The sequence below is a fragment of the Zootermopsis nevadensis genome, unplaced genomic scaffold, assembly GCF_977971745.1.
Source record: "Zootermopsis nevadensis isolate Lab colony 2312 unplaced genomic scaffold, Znev_1.0 Znev_ptg000016l, whole genome shotgun sequence".
Classification (NCBI taxonomy): domain Eukaryota; kingdom Metazoa; phylum Arthropoda; class Insecta; order Blattodea; family Termopsidae; genus Zootermopsis; species Zootermopsis nevadensis.
The window spans coordinates 15479541-15500974 of NW_028259148.1; the positions used below are offsets into that span (position 1 = coordinate 15479541).

Here is a 21434-nt window from a genome sequence, read left to right on the forward strand (position 1 = left end):
TGACGTGAGCACGAGGTAATTTTGCATGGTTTTAATTACCAAAGAGTACCTTGATTTGATGACGTCAAGGCTCTACGTTTTAGTTTCGTTTGTGAGAAATGCTTTTTCATTGTGTTCTGTTTAATCCTGCAGATCAGTCTGTAGATGTGGAAGCATTCTTCCAAAACACGACCTGTTTATTAAGTAATCAGCATCTGCAACGCATCGAAGAACTGTCTTTATATGCGTCAATGTTACGCTCGTATCTTTCCGGTCTGTTTGCGTTCCGATGCGATGGTCAGCGCGTGCTGATTCAAACTGAGTGACCCGTAGCATTTAACCCTTTGAAGCCGAAGATCGTCTGAATATTATTTATGAATTCAGTCCGTACCGCGAAGAAAACACTACACCTCACCATTACGAAAATCAGCTGGTTAACCCTTTGAAGCCGAAGCTCGTCTTCATAATATTTACGAATCCAGACCGTACCGCGAAGAAAACACTTCACTTAACCATTAGAAGTCGAATCAGGCGGTATATACCACATAAGATTTAACAAAAGAACATCCCGGTCGAAGCCTTAAGAATCCGTCCAGACTTGTTTTAAATCTCGGCAGTGCTATTGTTTCGACTTTAAGGCGAACTGCGTGTGGGGTGCAGACACACGCTTAATACACGCAGGCCAGATGGCGCGAGTGGAAACCTGCCGGAGTTGTTTCAGCTGAGTAATGGCGCTTACAAATGGCCGTCGTGTGTTGTTTGTAAAAGGTCATGACAAGCTGTAACGTGCGATGTAAAAGGCTTTGTCCTTTTCTATGCGTACTTTTACACTTGTTCTCGTGACATTTCAGTAGTATTACATAAATAAATGAGCTTACTTCCGCGCCATGTTCTCTCTTTATTCAAACATCAGCGTAACGAAGTGAAGAATGGCTTTCTAACAACTGAATAACGCCATACGCGAATTTTTTAAACTGGTGCACATTCTGCGTCTTTTTCCTTCTTTCCCGCATTTTTTATTCTGAAATTGAGATAAATGTGATCAATAGACGCAACCGACCAGGATTTATAATTTTATCCGACGATGGAAGTACAGCTAGTTTCCGAAACGTCGGGCGTGTTTCAGCAAACGATAACAAAACAACGAGGACGAAGACAAAGTTTACAAGAATATATATCAGTTTAATTCAGTGCCGTAAAGTTTGCCGATATTCGCCTATGAAGCCCAGTAAAAAAAAAAATGGTGTTCAGCAAAAAGGACGCAAGTCAAAAGTAAATTTCATGACTTACGTCCTTATTACCGAGTTGCAAATAAATAACCCACTGATGAATCAGTCAGAGCAAACTGTTGAAGTGTATTGTATAATCATAATGAGACGTAAAGAGTTTCTGTGCTGCGTGGAAACCGTGTGACGCTGACTGCCACCCTGAGCCAGTTTAGTCCATCCGTCATCTGTGTCAGCTGACTCCTCTTCATTTGGTTTCCCCCCACGAAAATTCCAGAGCCGAGCCTCAGAATCAGCGGTGACGATTACGATTTGTCTGTTACCGTCCGGACAGATGTCAAGGTCACACGCGTTCCTCCGTCTTTGGTCTCGTTGCTAGGAGACTTAGATAGTGTAATTGCGTCATATTGTGAATATTATATCAATTATTTATTTTAATCCGTCTGATCACAATATAATTTTTTATTTAAAATTAAGATAATAAAATATCATTCATGTTCCATATCGATTGATCGATTTACATTTCGGAACATTTACACAACATGTTTCGGTTTTTATAAAACCATCATCAGGTGTAAAATATATCTAAGAACTTAAAACTCAATTATGATTTCTGTAGTTTTTTTGGTGATGTTTCATTACGTTTGTTTTTCCATTTTTGGGCGAAGGTGTTGTTTTTCTTAAATGTTATTAGATGTACATATCGGCCTGTAAGTAAATGATTGAAAGAAACACTAAAGAATTTGAAAGAATTTATAAAAGAATTTAGAGAATAAAATGCAAAATATATAAATTATAGTTAGAAAGTATCAATAAAATAAAAATAAAAATAAAACATATCAAAGATGTAGGAGTGAATGTCCCGATATGCCCAGAAGTACTAGTGTCTTCGAATAGGTGTGGGTCAATATTTTAAATAAAATTATATTGTGATCTGACGGATTAAAATAAATAATTGATAGGAGACTTAGGTTGTATCTTTCAGCGTGTTACAGTTAACTCGTTGGTTGACAGTCGTTTAATATGCGATCACTCAGCAGAGACCTTGCAATAAACGAAGCTGGACAACGGAGGCATATTCTGACCGAGAAGACTCTCATAATTCATGTCGTGACGTGTCACGTAATTTTGAGTATGCCAATAGAATAAGTTTATATGACGAATATTTCAACAGCAACTTCTTTTCTGTCCCAGAATCTGGTGGTAATTATTTGTACAACAGAAAATGTTATAAAGGGACTTAACTATTTACGATAAACCCACGTACGTGTGAGAAATGTCCATCGAAGTCCTTTGCGATTAATTTAATTTTTTTAAATTGTAATTGACGAATCGATCTTCGTCAGTCGCCTCAGGAAAATGCCGGCATAGCTCCTGAAATTATGCACCCACCGACTTCATGTCCTTTCCTTATCAGTAATTCTACGCTACATTAAACAAAGACCAAGCCGCGTAATACGCAGTCACTTGTTCCAGCCCGACGTTCTACAGCCAAAAGAGTCCATTTCATGTCTCGCGAAGGAAATTACCCTTCTTAATTGCCGGACACTGCCTTAATGGCGCAAAAGAAATGCTGCTAATATATCTGGGTTAAGTTAATGTGCGTTTAGTTCTTAAGGTTTTGTTAATGCATCGCGTATATGTGATGTGTTACTTACTGAATAATTACAAAGCGTGTTAGTTTCTATGACAACAGTGACGCTAATGAGACGCGGCATAAAGGCGTCGTTTGTTCTGCTCTGTGATGCTTTTTCCTGGTTTGTAAATACCATAGTCTCACGTCGTTTGTTCCGCAGAGGGCAGAATTCGTAACGTGCTGTGACGTCACGAAAGTCCTTAACTTAAAAGACTTATTTTTGTTAACATCTTAGCGTATGATCTTCCATTATAAGTCGTACGCACTTGACTAAGCACTAATCGATCGAAATGAGCGTTCGTGTGTGGTTTTCCTTGCCCTGGAAAAGTTTAGGAGACAGAAGTTCATTTTTTAAAAGAAGTTAGCTGTATGCACGTACGGTTCAAGGCCTTGTTCGTTCAAAACGACGGAAATTTCCCTGCATTCTCCCAGTCGTCACTTAACTCGCTTTTGCATGTATACTGTTTCTATAGTGTATCGAATATTCTCGTGTTCCGCGGGCAGGAAGCGGTCTCGATACACAGCTGACACCTGCCTGTAATAAATAGTATTGCGAGGCATCTGACCAATAGGACGAAACAAAAATACGTACCGCCTAGAAAGAACCTTATGGACTTGATTTGCAAATAATCCTAGAATCATCAGTCTCTAGTGGCATGAAATGTCTGTAATACTTTGGCTCTAGAAACAAGTGCTATGTCCACGTGAAGGAATTTTTAATTTAATGGATAATTTCAGAAAAGTGAGTCAGGAATCACAAATTTTGCTGGAGAGTGATAGGAACTTCTCTTCGTGTTGATATAAATTACTCACTTTTAGGAAGTGCCAAGAGTACTAACCATGGTTCGGTTAATTTTTAATCTTTTACGAGAAACTTCTTTGTTTGTGACGAGTGTCGTTTGCCCGCTGACTGGCTTGTTGCATAATTTTTTGTCATTTTGTACTGTATATTTTATTGAAATATTCCTTCTGTGTCACACGCTAAATTTACATTGGAATAATACAGCGTTTTACTATAAGCAACTCATTAAGCCATGCGCGGAAGATAATAAGGATGAGTCCTTCTTGAGAAGCTGATGTGTGTTCAGCTGGCCAAGCAGTTTCTTTTATTAAACCCGAAGGTTCATTGCCATGACCAAAAGAGCCGGCCAGCTGTTCATATCCTGAGCCACATCAATAATTTTACATCTTTTAAACATAATTGTTTATCATCAATTTTAATATTATCTTCCCATCTACGCCTACGTCTATTCCAATTTCTGCCGCACAGCATTCCAGATTTAAATTCGTAAAATGCCCCTGAAAACAGTTAATTTTATATTTTCGGTAATCTTCATAATTTATCATAAGTTTTCCTGTTTTTCGTAACTAATCTGTCAGGTGCAAGTTTGATGCAAAATGGTCAACATTTTATAGCCTACAGAATTGACACGATTAGGAACTTTGTATAAAAGTAAACGTTTAGCCGCCGTTAGATATTCACTTTTAATTTAGCAAGTCGATAGTCGAACAGCTAATCGAAGTTGCGTTACTGTGTTCACAAGAACTACCACTGGCCCCTGTTCTGAGCCAGATGCACCAAGACCACATCCGACCACGCACTCCCACAATATCATGTCTTCCGAGCAGTAACCTTTCTGAATTCCCTACCAAAATTGTGCACGTATTTGTCTTCACCATGCGTACTACACGCCCGGCCATCTCATCCTCCATGATCTGGTGGCACGCCTGGACATTCTTATGCGAATAACAACAGATGAAAATGGTAATAAAACGGAAGTGGAGCTGTAATTACGAAGAACAGAATTTTGTCACGAAGCCACGCGAAGTACTTTGAACGCGAGATGGATTCTTCCGGAGAGACGCGGTGACCAAGCCAATGTCGGCCGGCCGGAGGAGAATAGGGATTTCTGGCACAGACCGCTGGTACAGAAAGAACGGAAACGAGCCACGTTTCCACCCGTTGTAAATTATTACGTAAATGTAACTAGAATTTACGAGCCGGTGGTTGCTAACTCCCGCCTTGCATTTCGGATGTACTGCTTTCGAAGTCGTGTCTTCCCTCGTCATTTCCAAGCGAACACCGGTGTCGCCCGAGGCTCTTTGCAGGAAGTACCGAATAAAACAACGATGAACCAACTGGTAACAACATTTCGGGACACAGGAAGCGTTCAACACGGAAAATTATGTTGACAGGTGAGGAAGGCCAGCTGGATTCAACGTGATCGGACGACGGTCACACCCGGAGGAAATAATTGCTTTCCCGCAAACTTCTTTGGCGAACGCATTTTTGGGCCTGGCCCTTTACCTACACTGACCCCCCCCCCCCCGACTGCTTTCCTGGGGGGGGGGGAGATCTATTAAAGAAAGATTATTCGAATAACCCACGAAGTCTGTAGGAACTGAAATGCGACGATGAACAGGAACAGGAAATTATGATCCTGAACGCATACCAATACTTTTTTGTCTGGGCTGTACTTGTGGTTTAATTGCTGTCGTAAGAGCTTCAACGTTTGTGCAGCTCAGAACTTTTCATTTTGTTTTCAGGGAATTTAAAATGTTTTTCGTTGCACTAATCCTGCAAGGAATTATTCGCACTAAATTGTGAAGCTTGTGTGCTTAATTCCTGATAAGTGGCCTGGTTCTCGCTTGGCGATAAGCAGCGTTGATGAATGCCTGTCCGTCACCGTTTGATTTATTGGCAGGGCGGTGAGTTGATAACGAGTTCGCCTGAAGAACTCCACTCCGGACCGAGCCTTCGTGCCTGACGGGATTACCGAATAGAAAAATTTAAAGTGGAGGAATGATCGATACTTTTATACATGTTTAATTTTTAATGTAGGCCCCGGAAAACGAAGTTTAATCGAAATTCGTTAATTACTTTCGGAAATTAACGTGGTTCACGATCGTATTACACATTTTACGCAGAAGACGTGATATAAAATATTACTATCCAACATAAGGACCACTGAACGAATGATTATGTGTTGGTTTTGAAAATATAACTTTACAGTAATCATATTTTTATTTTTAATTAGACGAAATAAAAATAAAGTTATAGATACTTTAAAAGGAAGAGTAACATTTTTGTACCGCGCGCTATAAACATTGTGTAGATGATCCACGGCATGAAAGGGCACTGTTGAATGTGAACCGATTCATGCAAATGCAGCCAGCGCTGTAGGGGAGATTGACTGGTAGCCTATATGGAAGAATTTTTCAAACTCGCCTGCAGATACTATCGATTCATCGTGGTTTCTGGTTGTATTCGGTAAACCTCATTACTTTTGGCATTTAATTTGTAATGTAGTGAGAATATTTGATTACAGGCTGCATCAGAAGAATAAGAACGGCACATGAAGCACCCCAGAAAATAGCGTATTCATTCGCTGAGAGAAGGGAACAAGTGATTTTTCCGAACACTGAATTGTAATTTATGGGCATACGTACTCTTTGTTTCACAGTTAAGCCTTGGATACGTCGACGTTTGTATATGTTTGGAGGATGATGTAACTGATAAGTACTCCATTTTTTTTTTTTTTTTACCTTTGTTGTTGAAGGGTGTGGCATTTGCGTTTGGGAAATAAATTCAAATCGGAGAGACTTTAGCATTAATAATGAAGCTTGTGGAATCGGGGCACAAAGGAGGCGCTTTCCGGGCAAATAATTCTTTGACGGATCGATCGACCACGTCAGGGTTCAAACCTACCTGTACTTTATTCCGCATTGTGAGCGATGGTGGAATGGGCGACCACCGCCCGAGATCACTCGCCGCATCTGCGCATCTAGTCACGTGCCATCACGAACAAATCAGCTCCAGTCACTTGTTCGGTCAAGATTGTTCGTGTTGCATGCTAATATTGTGTCGGCGTCGTGATCACATGACGCAAATCGTCGGCATTCGGCGTCAAATTTACTGCTGGTGTATTGAAAAGTGGAGGACGAACGTCCTGGGCTCCATGTTCTGCACAGGCAGGTCAGACAGACGCTGGGTAAAGACGCCGAAGCGTGACACAAGTCGACGTGATTGGCGAGGGCAGCGTCGCTGTTCGCGCCACCCTCATTCCCTCGTGTCGGCCACTTTGCGTACGCTTGTATCGACCTGTCTGTCGGCATTCATCCTATCCGCTCCTGATTAAGGAGGCAGTCTCCGAAACGTCGTTTGATTGTTTGTGCGTGTTCTGACCTTTACGATGACGGAAGTGATCCAAAATCTGCGTCTGCCTGACTGAATGAATACATGTAAGTGCAAGTCGCGTGCACTGCTTACCTGTGGAGCGACGCCTAGCATCTTGAGCGACGGCGGGACGTTCAGACCAGCTGGGATGGTGATGTGGCCGAAGTCGACGGTGAAGGCTTCGCACCACACGCCGAAGTGGCCGATGTCAAACACTGTGAGGTCTCCTGGCAGGGTGAGGACGATAGTCTTGCCGTCGTACCGTCGCAGAGGAACCTCCTTCCCGTTCTCGTCGGGTACCCTGACGCCTTGTGGGCTCGGTCTGCCGCCTCGCCCCACCCAGAACTTTGCATCTGAAACAGAACTCGCTCGTTTCAAGCCTCACGCCCAAGAAAATCAATTCCAGTTTATCGCATATCTTAGCTTTGTGGCGTACCGCATCCACGTCGTGTTCGCTGGCCACACTACACAGTGAGCAATACATCCAAACATACTTCACCAGTGAAGTTGCTCTGCTGTGGGCCATCTTACATAAAGCCGATAAAGCAGATTTTAGCTTGGACACAATATGAATCGCAACGGAATTTTCCTAGTATCGTTGCAGTACCAAATTTCGACAGTCTTGACGGACCTCCTCATTACGCGCGCGCTTAAACGGATGCTTATACAAGTCAAACTTGCAGCTAGCGAGACACAGAGCCTTAGACATGAACTCCCAATCAGCCAAGTTTAATAGCAGTTGGCTCGCTCGTTGTGACAGCGTCGTTAAATGGACCATTAAACTGTCTTCCAAGGCTGTCTCGTGCTCATCGCATCAGAGCAGATTCTGCCTAGCTCCGAAAGTGTGCTCACTACCTGAATACAGATTACTAGATCCTCATGAGTTGTTTGCAACGTGCATTTGTAGGTATTACATTCGCCTTATCCCGCGAAATAAATTTACAGATTTTGAACTTTGAAAAATGAATAAATATTCAAAATTTGTAAACGCTCAAAATTTTACAAATTTCGACAATTTTAGAAATTTCAGAATCCAGAATTAACATTTATTTTTTTCCATTTTAGAAATTCGAGCATTAAAAGTCATATTTAAACTTTTAGGCATGGGAAATTTGTTTTTACATTTTGAAAAATTTAAAACTTTAAAATAGTGGGTTTCGTTTTACATATTTTGAATATTTATAAGATTTGAAAATTTTTAGGTTGTTGCAAATTTGGAATTTTGAGAAATTTTTAGTAACAAGATTTTTTAAATCTTGATAAATATAAAATTTGAAAATTATGAAACTCGAATAATGTTTTTGGGTTATTTCAGGCTAGGTTTTGTGGGGTTAGGTTAGGTTAAGTTAGTACTGAATATTTGAAAATTGTGACCTTTAAAGTGCCCGACAAATTTATTTCGCGGTACAAGCCGGATGAAATACCTCCAAATGCACGTTGCAAGGAACATAGGGGAATATTCTGTGCATTCCGGTAGGGAATTCGCATCCCGAGCATGTTGCTAGTTGTTTCCTTTCTAATCCCACACGAAACATGCAGCGGACAGTGCAGTGAAGTCCCTTACCGGGCGCCTCGCCGTCGTAAGAGAAGTTTGGTATGAGCAGGGTCTGTGCGTCCACCACGACGATGGGGTCGGACGACACAAGGTGCACGCCGTTCAGCTGGTTGATCTTCTGGGGTCTGGGGTAGTCCAGGTTCTTCGGGATCTTAACATCTCCGAAATTGACCTGCGAAAGGAATTTTCAAATAGTGGAAGAACAACGTAAGTCACACCAAGAACAGGCCATCTTCTGATGGCCTGGCTTGGTTTGTCGCTGGCCAGCTATTATTATACACATATTTAAAATAATGTTACTTGTTATAGCTGATGTAAACACGCGTTTCGGCATTTATCAGATCATCATCAGTGTTTTACTCCAAAATGCTACATTTGAATTGACTTCCTATCACCCCTACAAAGTCTCATTTTGATAACATTAATAATTTAAAGAGTTCTGATATTTCAGTACGTCAAATAACTTGTCATAATTTACTAAAATTGATAAAACCGAGTGTTTTAAAGCTGATGGACTGTTCCTTCCTCCCTTTCACTCGTTCCTCTTCTTGAGTCGTCACTTCGTCCTCGCTGGCTACGGCTTTGCATTCGTTCTTTCGCAGGACAAACCGATTCTAACAGGACGACGTGATGCAGGTCACTGACTGGTCCAAGGTTCTGCTTTGATACAGTTAAATTAAGTGTCAGTGTGGCCAACACTCGTTCTATGATCTGGAGCTTCCACGGCGACTAAGAATCACGAATTCTTCAATACCCTGAGAACGAGGTCGAAGATGGTTCTCGAAACGTTGGTGTTTTCCCCATTCAACCACCTGACACGGCGGGTGGCCCGAGAAGAATTAAATAATACTTTTCCCGTTTATTTCTTCAGGTTTAAATTTCGATACCTAAACCGAACAGTAAACAGAGATTGACAAAAAAGGTTCAGTTTTGCGGCTTTATAAATGTGGAAGTTTTGCCGGACATCCACATGCGATCCCTTTATGTGACATCTCCAACATTTCCATTGTATCGTTTACGAATAAACACTCATGCATGCCGGGTATCCGAACCAGCCACGGACCACTGAAACGCATCTTTTGTGCTTCGGAGTGCCGCGTCTCGCCGATCGGGCAACTCACCGAAAATTCGTCGCACCAGACCGAAAGCCATTTGATGTTGTGCAGCGTCTTGCTGTCCGGAAGGGTTATTGTCACGTGTTTCTTCAGGTACCGCCCCAGACGACGTGGCCTAAAGAGACAAGAAACAAAACACAATTCTGTAACATTTGTTTGCCTTCATGAACTGAAGTCTATGAGCGCAACTGTCTTCTTCTTCTTCTTCTTCTTCTAACGTGCTAGCCAAAAGCACAAATTATTCGTGCAATTTCCATTTTTAGTTCAATTTGACAACAGCTCGAGCAGAATATTTACATCAGTTACGTTGGGGTAGGTTGGGTTAGGTTAGGTTAGGTTAGGAAAAGTTGGGTTAGGTTAGGTTAGGTTAGGAAAGGTTAGGTTGGGTTAGGTTAGTTTCCGTTGACGTAGGCTGAACAAGGTTTTGTTGCTTTACGTTGGGATACTCTGTGGGAAAGAATAGTCAACATTTGACGGCGTAGAAAAGATTTGCCCAAAATTCCACCCAAAGAAAGTTTCAGTGTTATTTTACAATTTGCATGTAAGATATGGATTATTTATTATTTTTTGGCATATTTAACAAACCACTGAAAGGATTTCTATTAAAATGATAATATTTTTCTTTTATGCAAAGTTAAAGTTGTCCCTGGCGTTTAAATAAGCAGTTCGTCATTGAGACGTATGGAGGAGTAAGGGTACAGCTCCACGCATTCTTAACATCAGCACTGGTTGGAGGTGAATGGTTAGCTTTACACCCCTCCCATAGGGTGAGCCTCAGGCCCGGTCTGGACTCTGTGGCAAAAAGGAGAGGTCCTACTCTGATAGGAGTCGTTTAGACCGCATCCTAATTTCTGTCCCTGCTTCTAGTGTGTTCACGCATGAAACGAATTCAGTTCTGGCTTGTCCTATACGACTTTACGTGAAACTGAAATGAAAGTTTATCAAGCTCCTGAAACTGGGACAGCAAACAAGAAATTTGTACAACACGCCGTCCAAGGTCTGGAACTTCTGCAGAAAGGTTTTCTCAGTGAGGTGAATTATTGCAAAATTGGAAAGGCGTCCTCCACACCACACCACGGACGATTACGTCATCAGGGCAGCCGAAGGTCATTTTTGCAACGATGCAATCCAGAAAATTCCCCGCGCACGAGGAACGCGACAGCAGATATGGGCGGGCCCACGACTTCTCACTCCTGACCTCGCAGCTGGACACTGAACGTTCTCCGCGTTTTAGCTGACAACATGGCATTTTGCCAGATAGACGGTGGATCTCCTTCGTTGGGGGATCGGCACATCGCATGGTACGGAAAGTACAGACAGTTGCTGACAAGTATTCTGCAGGGAATTTGATCGGCATTTTACAGGATGTGACTTGTTAAAACTGAGGCCATTTTCGTATTTAGAATTTTTCATGCCTTACAAGAGAGACTTTGAATAGTTGCCGCATGACCTTGAAACTTCAGGAGGGGCGTATGAGATACATGGGCGTAGGTGGGAGGACATCATTAAAATTGTTCGTAGTAGAATAAGGACTGGATTAAATTGGCGTCCTTTCACGAACACAGAAATTAAATTTTGCGTGTCATAAACGTAGAGTTTCTTAGCCAGGAGAACAAAATTCAGTTTTTCAGTGAACATTATGTATCATGCAGACGGTCGGTGTACTTACGATCCGTTCTCGTCGTGTATCCTGAATCCAGATGCACTCGGGGATTTCGAATTGCCAGCGTAGAAAAAGGCCGCTGTAACAGATACAACAGAACTGTGTTATCGTCCACTCTGTCATGTTCCTGTATTGTGTGTAATTCTGTTGTAAGTTTTGTAACGAAGTGACCTAAATTCATCTTACTCTGCGTTGCCATGGTAAGTAAGTAACAAGATGACTTAGACAACCAGAAGTTTCATCACCAAATTTGGTAACCAAAAGTGAATCTCTTTCTACAATAAAGCGCTAATGGTTTGGTCACGAGCAGCTGTCACCATGGCAACCGCATCAGGGCAGTTGTTGACATGGCAACCAGGAAATGGCACAAAAGTGCCTGGCAATCGGAAATAAATTGGCGCATCAAAATATGTTTGGATCTCGCACTATTGGCTCTGTAGTCCATCGTAGTGTCGCAATAATATTAGAACTAATGAACTGATTACGAGTATTGTCTGCACAGAAATGCTTACGTATAACCTCAGAGATAAAATACTGTAGTTATAGAATATGGGAGTACAACTAACTCCCGAAACGTCGTGTGTATCCAACGTAATATCCATGCAATGAATCAGGTCATCAAAATATCAGAAAGACACGGAACGACCCCGAGTTAAGAACACAGATATTAATTTGTCTTTTAAAACCAATGACGAAATTAAACCTGATGGGCGCAGGGCTGCAGCTGTGTCACGTGGCCAAGAGACTTCAGTGCGTTTTGCCATATATCGATATATATCGATATAAAATGGCAGCGATCGGTGGCTGCGAATTCTACGCAGGTTGCGGGACGTTCCATATTCTTCCCAGTGCTTATGAATTGTTCTACACGCATTGGTGCAAAGCGACTGTCAGCTTCTCAAGAAAGACTCTGCTCTGTGGACAGGTAGCTTACAAGCGTGTGAAGGGGGGAGAACAGCAGGTTTGCTGCGGCCTTCAGCTGTTTCGCTGTGCTACCGACCTTGCTCCAGATTATTTTTTTGTTTCCTGACAGTTCGACAGACCCCGGAATCTCCAAATAGCTGCATTAATTTACTGAAGTTAACGGCTTAGGTTGTGCGTCATCGGACCTGAAGTTCGCCAACAAACAGCGACCAATAGCGCGTTCTGTCCGTCAGTACTTCTCCTGCTTCTGTGAAAGCCGAGGGCTCATGACCGTAATCACAAAATCTCGAAGACATTCCACAACCTCGTGCCCTGTTTCTACAAGGTCAGCCGACCATCGGTTTTCGGAGCGGTTTCTTCCCTTCAGATTTCCCGACTAAAAATTTCGTGTTCATTTCCATTTTCTCTTCCTTCCTGATTTTAACGCCGTAATAAGATTATAAATTGTGAAGCTTCTCATAATATAATTTTAAACTAAATACTAAATCAGACTTTGAGAAACCTGTTACCCAGGACGTATACTAGCAATGAACTTTGGCCTGTCACAAATAAATAAATGGAGACCAGACACTGGGGGTGATTAGTGCTTGCGATGAACACGCGATTTCCAGACAAGCGATTAAATTACTAGATCAGATTAGCTACTGCAAGGTTCGTTCTCAACAAGTTATTTAGTTGGTTACAATTAAAAGCGTGGAACAGTGGCCAGTGCCATGATATTAAGTCCGAGTCGGTTTATTTTTAAGCTGGGGGTGCGGACTTGAAGCCGTCACAATCCCATTTCCTGATGAACGCGGTCGTGTCGTTTCTGTGGCCGGGTGGCACATAAGTACGGACTTCGATCGTGGTTTATCTATTCTGTTGCTGGTTACCCATCTCAGTTTTCATCGGCTTCGCTTTGTGGCTGTATAAGGGGTTAGCTGCGTTTATAAGAATCGGGCTAATACTATCCCAACACACGCGACAAGGCATCCTCTTAGTGCAGCTAATGATGACAACGCAACGGAGACTTGTGTGTGGCCTATGTCCTAGTCTGCAGGCGAAGCTGATGATTACTAGGTTAGCTGGCTGTCCTGACAAGGGGACCTCCCTGCGTAATGATGTGATCGAAAAATATACAGAAGTAAAAGTGTGGAAAGCTTCGTACTTCAATCCAAACCAGGAATTTTCTTATTTATTTCTCTAGATTCTGCGTATATTGTGCTCATTTTCTGCAGGAACAAAATCGCTATACCAAAAATACATTTGTGACCTTCGTTCAGATCGCCACAGCAAGATATATTTCAATCGCAACTTGTATCTTAACCCTTTGAAGCCGAAGCTCGTCTTCATAATATTTACGAATCCAGTCCGTACCGCGAAGAAAACACTTCACCTCATCATTACGAAAATCAGCTGGTTAACCCTTTGAAGCCGAAGCTCGTCTTAATAATATTTACGAATCCAGTCCGTACCGCTAAGAAAACACTTCACTTAACCATTAGAAGTCGAATCAGGCGGTACCACATAAGATTTAACAAAAGAACATCCCGGTCAAAGCCTTAATGAGACCAGCGTCTCACATATCTGAGATATCAGTCTATCACGATAATGAATTGTGGTTAACTATGTTTCGCAGGAATGTACCACCTCCGTCTTCAGGATTACGTAAACCCAAGAGTCTCATGAAAATTTCGCAGTTATAATTACAGTGACAAATATTGTATTCATGATTTCGCTTTCCATGCGATTAAACGTGATTAACTCCAAGGCTAAAATTTAGCCTTTGTGACTTAGATTTAAATGAAAATTATCTCGACGCATTGACCTCATTTGCAACTAAAAACCCCTTACCCTAACGGAACACTCTGAATAAGGAACTCTTCTCGTAACGGAATCTGATACATATCTTAGAGGAAATTCCTGTGAATAGTCACAATGTGACATTTCAATCCTAGGACGAACAGGTTGCATCTACATTCACATGTCTCATGTTTGTAAGGCTGATAATTCCACATTCGCTTACTGTAATGTTGACCTTATTGCCGGTTGCGTTCTACGTACGATTACCCTCAGGCTGGAAATTTATTTGCATGTCTCTTCTACGAGACGAAGACAGAATTGTTGAGGTCAGTAATAGTTGAGGAGAAAATCCTGGAAGCCGGGAACTTGGCTGTCACTAATAGGAGTTCGTTTCCTTATTTCAAACGTTATTGGCTTTACGTCTTTACCCCGAAAGGTAGCACAGTGGCGTCACTCCGCAATGTCCGTGTCTTCGGTCGCCCCTCCTCGCTTCTGAACCAATAAACGTTCGAGTTTCTTAAATAAATTAAATTTCTTGACTAACTAAGCAACTATAAGAGTTTCAGTGACAACTCTGCACGATATGAAGTTGATTTCTTCCGCCGATTGGGAAATCAGAAAGTCTGTACGTCGATATCAGACGTTAGCGTCTTACGGCAATGTTGGTATTACCGCCACAAAAACTTCTTTGTAAGAACGTTGAGTCATTTGAGCACGTGACTTTCTAATGCCGTTGGGAGGTGTTCGCGCTCTGGTCAGTGCAGCAGGCACTAAAAGTGCTGGGATAAAAAGTAGTGTACGCTGCCTATCATGTTTGTTGACTCCAAGAATCTAAACAAACAAAAAAAAGTCGATCTTTCCAAAACGGGGTTTAATGACTTTAAGTGGTTAATGAACCCAACTAAAACTTTCGTCCGAACTGCAAGGTTAACAACAACAACTCAAGGCAACGGGCCTCGTCACAGTTATCAGTACATGTGTACTTGAAAGTTGATTTGTGCTGTCGAATGTTGAATCTTAAATCCCCGTCGAGTGCTTTAGCCTTATTTAAAGCTGGCCACCTCATAAATTTCTGTGCGTTCGTCATGCCCCATATGAAACAAGGAACTAATCGGAATGAGGCTGTACCCTGCTCGCTTGAAGCTGGTATGTCGACTTCTTCAGCAGCCATATACGGCATGGCTGTAGGTGTTGACATACTACGGCATGGAATTTGGAATGAAGCACCTGATCTATAAAGAATCGTGATTTATTCTTGTCATGCGTTTTTCTGACAATATTTTCATCGAAGGACTTTTTTATTATAAAGAAACGTGTCCATACGCTCACAATGCATGTATCAAGTGTCGGAAGATAAAATATAAGGACGGACGAACATGACATAAATATTAAGCGTTAATTTTATGCGCAGTTTGTGGCTTGTAGGTAAGTACCAAAATTTCGGAGGAACATACTGCCTCCTTCTTCAGGGCTGGTTGCTTGAACCCTGAAGATGGGGAAAGTATGTTCCTCCGAGACATTTCTGTCTCCGTTCTTCCCCCTAAAATCTCCCGTGCGTAGATAAGTTTGACGTAAAATTACCTGGACCTTCCCCGTCGTAAGTGAAGTCTCTTATGTGCAGTGTTCGGGCGTCGACAGCAAACACCTCACCAGTGACACTGTGATGTAGCGTCTTCAGCTTTCCTATGTATTTGCCATAGTATCCGGGGGACTGCGCTGTCGATAACTCTGAAACAAATGAACGTAGACAGAACGCTGTGACTTGTGTTGTAACCATAGCAATCGAGCAATTCTAAAATGTACGTTGAGCCTCTTTTGTTTTGTAAATATCGTACAGAAGCGAACAGACATTAGTTTTGGGGTAGCAGAAGCGGGTATGAAGGGGCACAGCGTAATTCAGTAGATTGCAGCTTCTGAAATTCACTGCTTTTGAATTTGGCTGAATAACTTTGCGTTACATGTCGAGGTGAGAAAACGTGACACAGCGGGGAACAAGGTTTTGGTTAAATGTATTGAACCGTAAATGTATGAATTTGCTGCGTTAGGTAAAGGTTCAATTATTAAAATTAATTGCTTAATATTTGGTTTATTTTAGAAATGCGAACAAAGATTGGTTATTCGTTTTGAATTCTAGGTAAATTTAAATTTTCTCATGTATGTGCTTAGTTAAGCATCATGCTACGAAAATTTATTAGGGACTGCAAGAATAAGAACGATAATTTATTTAAACTCGGGGCTACATTTAGGTGATTTCAGAGCAGAGTCCTGAAGATGGCAGACAGCGAAAAGACTAGTCGGCGAATCAGCCCTGATGACCACTGTCCGAGATGTTGAGTAATGTGACTTTTTAAACAAAGACGTTTTGGAAACTTAGTTCATTTTAATCTTATAGGAGCCGTGTGATTCTACAAGGAACGGCGTGTGTTTGTGACTTGAACAGTGAATCGAACAAGGTGCAAACTTGAAACTCCTTTAGCCGCTAATATTCCGTTGGGCCTGCATTTGTCTTGGCCGTTCTACAGCGCCGATTGAGTAACCTAAAATATCCTCCATTTGATGGGCGATCTCTCAACACTTGGCTCAGTGATATCTGATATAATGATCGAGGCTGAAGTTTTTCGATATGTTTTGAGGACACTTGAAATTGGTCAAGACTGCAACAGCGTTGATACATATGAGCCTCAGAAAATTATGACGTATCTGGGACGAAGCCAGCGTAACTGTAGCTCGCATTCTGACCGCGTGACCTTGATCAAGGTCGTCCTAACTTCTGCACGTAGTAATGATTTTCCTCAGTAACTACGTCCTTTCAACAAGCACATTTGTGTAAGCACTGTACGTATGATGAGGAGTTACAAGCTTCTAGTCTGATTTCATGCCTTATTTAAACAAATAAAACAATTTCTAACACCTTCCATGGTTACGTTTAAAGGATTTGAGACTTTCTCAGCGGTGAGTATGAAGATTTCTGTCTTCTGGGTTGTTGCGCTGTGTAGTCTGGTCGATGTTAACCAACGTTTCAGAGGTCATACTGCCTCCGTCATCAGGGCGATGAGTATGAAGATTTCTTAATGTTTTCCCCCCAGCTTATTATGAATGCATCTTTTGGATCTTCGGATACTTCTTTGATGTTCTTTTGTTCTCAGTTCTTCAGACTTAATTTCGTGTTCGTTTTGATACGCGACAACTACTACGCGTTGGAGACACGTCCTTTGAATATGTGAAGTAGACTGGACCAGGTTTTGAAATTTTGGGTTTGAGAAGATGAGGGATGTGTGTGTGTGTGTGTGGTGTTTGTTGCAGTCTGCACGCACTGACTTCGTCGTGTGATTCATGAAGTTCAAATCCACGTTAGGACAAGCTTTACGCCGGTTGTAATGGGCCATGGACATTCCATACTATGGATTCCTTCACTTTGAATGGTCGCCGGTGTATATCTGCTGTAATTGATGCAGTGAAGGCGTCGTTAACAATCCACAGTATCGTTTAACACGTCCACATTTCTCACGCATGTTACAGAAGCGCGAGAGAATTAATTGTGAGGTTGGAATCAGACGCGCTAAATCTTCTTGCTGTGTACGTGCAATATTTTTGCCTTGGGCGAGAATTCAAGAACGAAAAAATAAATGGGAATAAAAGCAAATATAAATCGAAATTATAATATAAACAAACTAGGTCTAATTATCCCTCCGTCTTAAAAAGCTGAGAGTCGCCCAGCGACTCAAGAAATCTCCGTCCCTTCAAGGAGCCCTGGGCCAGTTGAATGCACTCATACTCTGTTTGTGTAAGATTTTTTTTAAATATTATCCTCCAATCTGAGCTTACGATATAAATATATTATAAACCATTTCAAATTAAAAAGTGTCAGTGGAACCACGGTTCCGGAGAATTTGACGTAAATACGTGTATACGGAAAGGAAGTTTATATAATGGCTTTCTGCTAAATATTTCCTTTGTACATGCTTTACAATTGAGATAAGTTTGATTAAGACATTGCTTATTTAACTTGAATTAGTTACGCTTAAGATGGGTCTGTGGTAGATGAATGTAATGTAATGAAATATTTTATAGGTAACAACAATGCCGAGCAAACACGACATTCCCTAGGTACACTTGTTACACTTTTTCGTTACACTTTTTTGCAAAATGACCCTTCCTTATAGACGTATTTACTTCAAAAAAAACAGGCGCTAATGAAAAGAGAAGGAATTTGGAATGAGGCTCATAACGAGATCAGCGGAATATTTCTGTTGGCTGTTTGATTCGGAAGCGATTATAAGCCCGCACAATTCCTACTCTTGTTTTGTAATGTGGTAACGTGAGGAAGCAAGCTCGGAAATTGTGTTCCGTATCGGAGTACGCCCTTTTCCTCATGCGTTCTTTGCGACGTGCATTTGGAGGTATTAAATCCACCTTGTTCGAAAGTTCCTCAATTTGGTCACGAGATCGCATCACCGGAGATTTGCCTCATCCGTCATCTGTTATCACCGCCAGTAAGACATTCAGAAGCACGAAGTGGAGATGGTGCAGAAAGACACAACCTCCACATCAAATTTCATCCAAATCCGTCCAGTGATTCTCGAGTTCAATCGACTAGGCGGACGGACGGACGGACACGACAAACCCGTAATGCGTTCTCGGTGTGCATTTCGTGACCCCCTTACTAAATTCTACATGCGGTTCCCCCCCCCTCCACCTCGAGCTACGCCCTCGGGACTCCTAGACTACGTCACCGAAAGACCATTAAGACGTAGCATCTTAAAGTGGACTTCCTCGTTTGTCGTGTCCCTTTGAAATCGAGATGTCGTCGTTTTGCAGAAGCTCGTAATTTGCCTTATTGTGCGTTCTTTGTACTTGGAACGATACGGAGAAGGTAGTGAGAGGATAACATTAAGATGGATCTTGGTGAAAACTGTTTTAAGGGTTGGTGGTGGATACAGCTGGCTCAGGACCGTGTCTTGTACTAAGTGTTTGTGTTAGCTGTGTTTAATCTCTGTGTCCTGCTACATGAATGTCAATTAGTTCTTAATATACACTGTAAATAGAATTTTCCCCAGTTTTAAATATTCGATGCGCAAACGCCTGTTAGAGAAATGGACGGGTTTTGACAGAACTTCGAGGCTGACTGAGGAACTTTCCCTGGCAATTGGCACGGATTTCGTAGCAAGAGTTTACTTTCCCTGTCATTAACCGGGAAAGTTCAAGTTGACAGGCGACTGAAGCGAACTCACGTGTCATACTTCAGACTCATTCCGGTCTTGAATTCAAATCGACACGCGTGCTGAAACCGTCCATGACAACTGATTAAGAATGCATGGAGCCTAACCTCTGTTCTATCATCCGCCTTCACAGCACAAGAACGTTTGTATCATAATAAGATGGAGTCACTAAGAATGGGATTTTTTGTGGCTGTGAGTGGTCAAAAGAACAGCGTCTCGTAGTTAGGCTCCTGTAGAAAATAAGGAAATCACCTAGCATGAAAGCAGCTGCATAAGTGAGTGAACCACGTGGCGTGTCGACATGAATCGATATGGATAATCGAGCCGCCCGCAGTCGATGTGTCGATGACCTCGCAGCATCCAGGTAACGGTGGTGTGCAGTGGAATGCAGGCCAACTGCACGCTGTGCGATGTCGCATCGCCTCCTTCCCGATCCCAGCCGGTTTATCGCCACAACTCGCGAGGAATGGGTTCAAGACCGTAATCCTCACTTTATAGGACACTGAGTTGCAAAAAGGGCCAGGTCGTCGCTGTGTCCAGGCACCATAAGATGATGCTGGAAGTTTCCTGTTTCATGCTGAGGCCGATTTAACCTCGAGGAGATGAGCCAAGGACCCGTACCGATTCGACACGTCACGCCTGGACGATGTGTGGGACGGGCTCTTCGTCACTGTTCGTAACTTCGTTTTCTCCGGAAGAGGCGACACTCACCCCTTACGTTTTAGAATAAACGTATCGTAACTAACAAACAAACCGACGCATCATGACGCACTGTCCATTTTGACAAGCTGCTACCTGCTCAGCTGATAAAGGACTTCTCTGTCTTTTATGGAACGGGAAGATTCAATAGCGCGTTCACAACAGTCCGTCTTCGAACCTTACCAGATTAAACTGAATCAATTACGCATAAGATTCTTTTTAATATTATCTTCGCATTTATAATTATTTTCCCGTCGCACTATCTGTTCTGCCGTGACGCGCAGATGACTGACAATCGATATGGGCGTGGCGTATCCACTACTGAAGTGGGATCAGATGGATGCACCGACGTCCTGATATTGTGAGCGTTAGTTTCTGGTCTCAAAGCAGCGTCGTGGCGTTGGGACACACTGCACACTGACAGACAGACGCGATCCTCTCACTGACGACCTGCGCCCTGTATTCGGTTGGGCAGCTGTAATTAGCGCGATCGGGGAATCCCCCGCACATCGCCCACACAGACAGACATTTCTCAGCGGGAGTCCAGCTTTATAATTTGACCTAGTTTCCAGTGTGGAAATTCAGCTGAAATTTTACCTGTTGTTTGCAATGGGCGACATGAACCTTGGTGCCTTACTTTCAGGGAACAGCAAGTAAGGGTGTTTGAGGGCAGGGTGCTGAGGGGAATAATTGGGCCTGTGAGGGGTGAAGGGGCAGGAGACTGGAGGTCCATAACTTGCGTTATTCCTAAAATAATATTCGGCTGACCAAATAAAGGAGGTTAAGACTGGAAATGAGAGGTGGATACAGTAATTTTAGTCGGAGGGAGGATAATATTAAAAAAATATCTGAAATGAAAGTATATGTGATGGTGTAGCTAGGTTTATCTACAGGATTTAAGATGACGAACACGGCTGTCTTCTGGTTTGTAGCGCCGCGTAGTCTTGTAGAAATGTACCGACGTTTCAGAGGTACTTCCTACCCTAATGATGGAGGTGGCGAGTATCTCTGAATCGTCTGTAAACTTTTGTCAGACTACACGGCGCTACAACCCAGAGGTCGGCAATCATTAGACTCGTGTGGTTGACTATGTAAACCAGTAGCTGGCTGCTGTGAGCGTCGTAATGATTTTTCTGAAAACGGGGAATATTTAGACAAAATTAGCAACTCTCAGCTTCTCAGAGAAATATTCTGTGCCGTGGAGTTCATTACTTGTGGTCTGTTCCACTAAGGATGTGTGGGAACCAAATTCTGAGGAGCTCATTTGGACCTAAGAAGGATACAACAGAATCACCTGAACTTGATGAGGAAAGGAGATGGGCGAAACACATAGCACGCATGGTGTAAATGGAAAATGCGTGCAGAATTTAATCGTGAACTGGTAGGTAAGTCACCGATTGTAATGCTGGGTACAGACTGTAGGTCAGGAGCTGTGTTCCGGTTTGCAGTGGCGAGATGC

The 21434-nt window shown here is 42.4% G+C and overlaps 2 protein-coding genes across 4 annotated transcripts in view; one reads left to right on the forward strand and one right to left on the reverse strand.

Moving 5' to 3' along the window:
• Positions 1-21434, reverse strand: part of LOC110826556 (protein Skeletor, isoforms D/E) — a 60105-nt gene that overhangs the window by 24169 nt on the left and 14502 nt on the right. Inside the window, exons 2-6 of the mRNA XM_087349759.1 lie at positions 15639-15785; positions 11358-11430; positions 9695-9803; positions 8583-8745; positions 7112-7371 (exon numbers count right to left, since the gene is read on the reverse strand). Coding sequence (XP_087205885.1) covers positions 7112-7371; positions 8583-8745; positions 9695-9803; positions 11358-11430; positions 15639-15785 — 752 coding nt within the window. The remainder of the gene's footprint in view (positions 1-7111; positions 7372-8582; positions 8746-9694; positions 9804-11357; positions 11431-15638; positions 15786-21434) is intronic.
• The window catches only part of cpx (synaptic transmission protein complexin), a 482383-nt gene that overhangs the window by 16917 nt on the left and 444032 nt on the right, over positions 1-21434 (forward strand). The gene's annotated exons all lie outside the window — the stretch shown is intronic.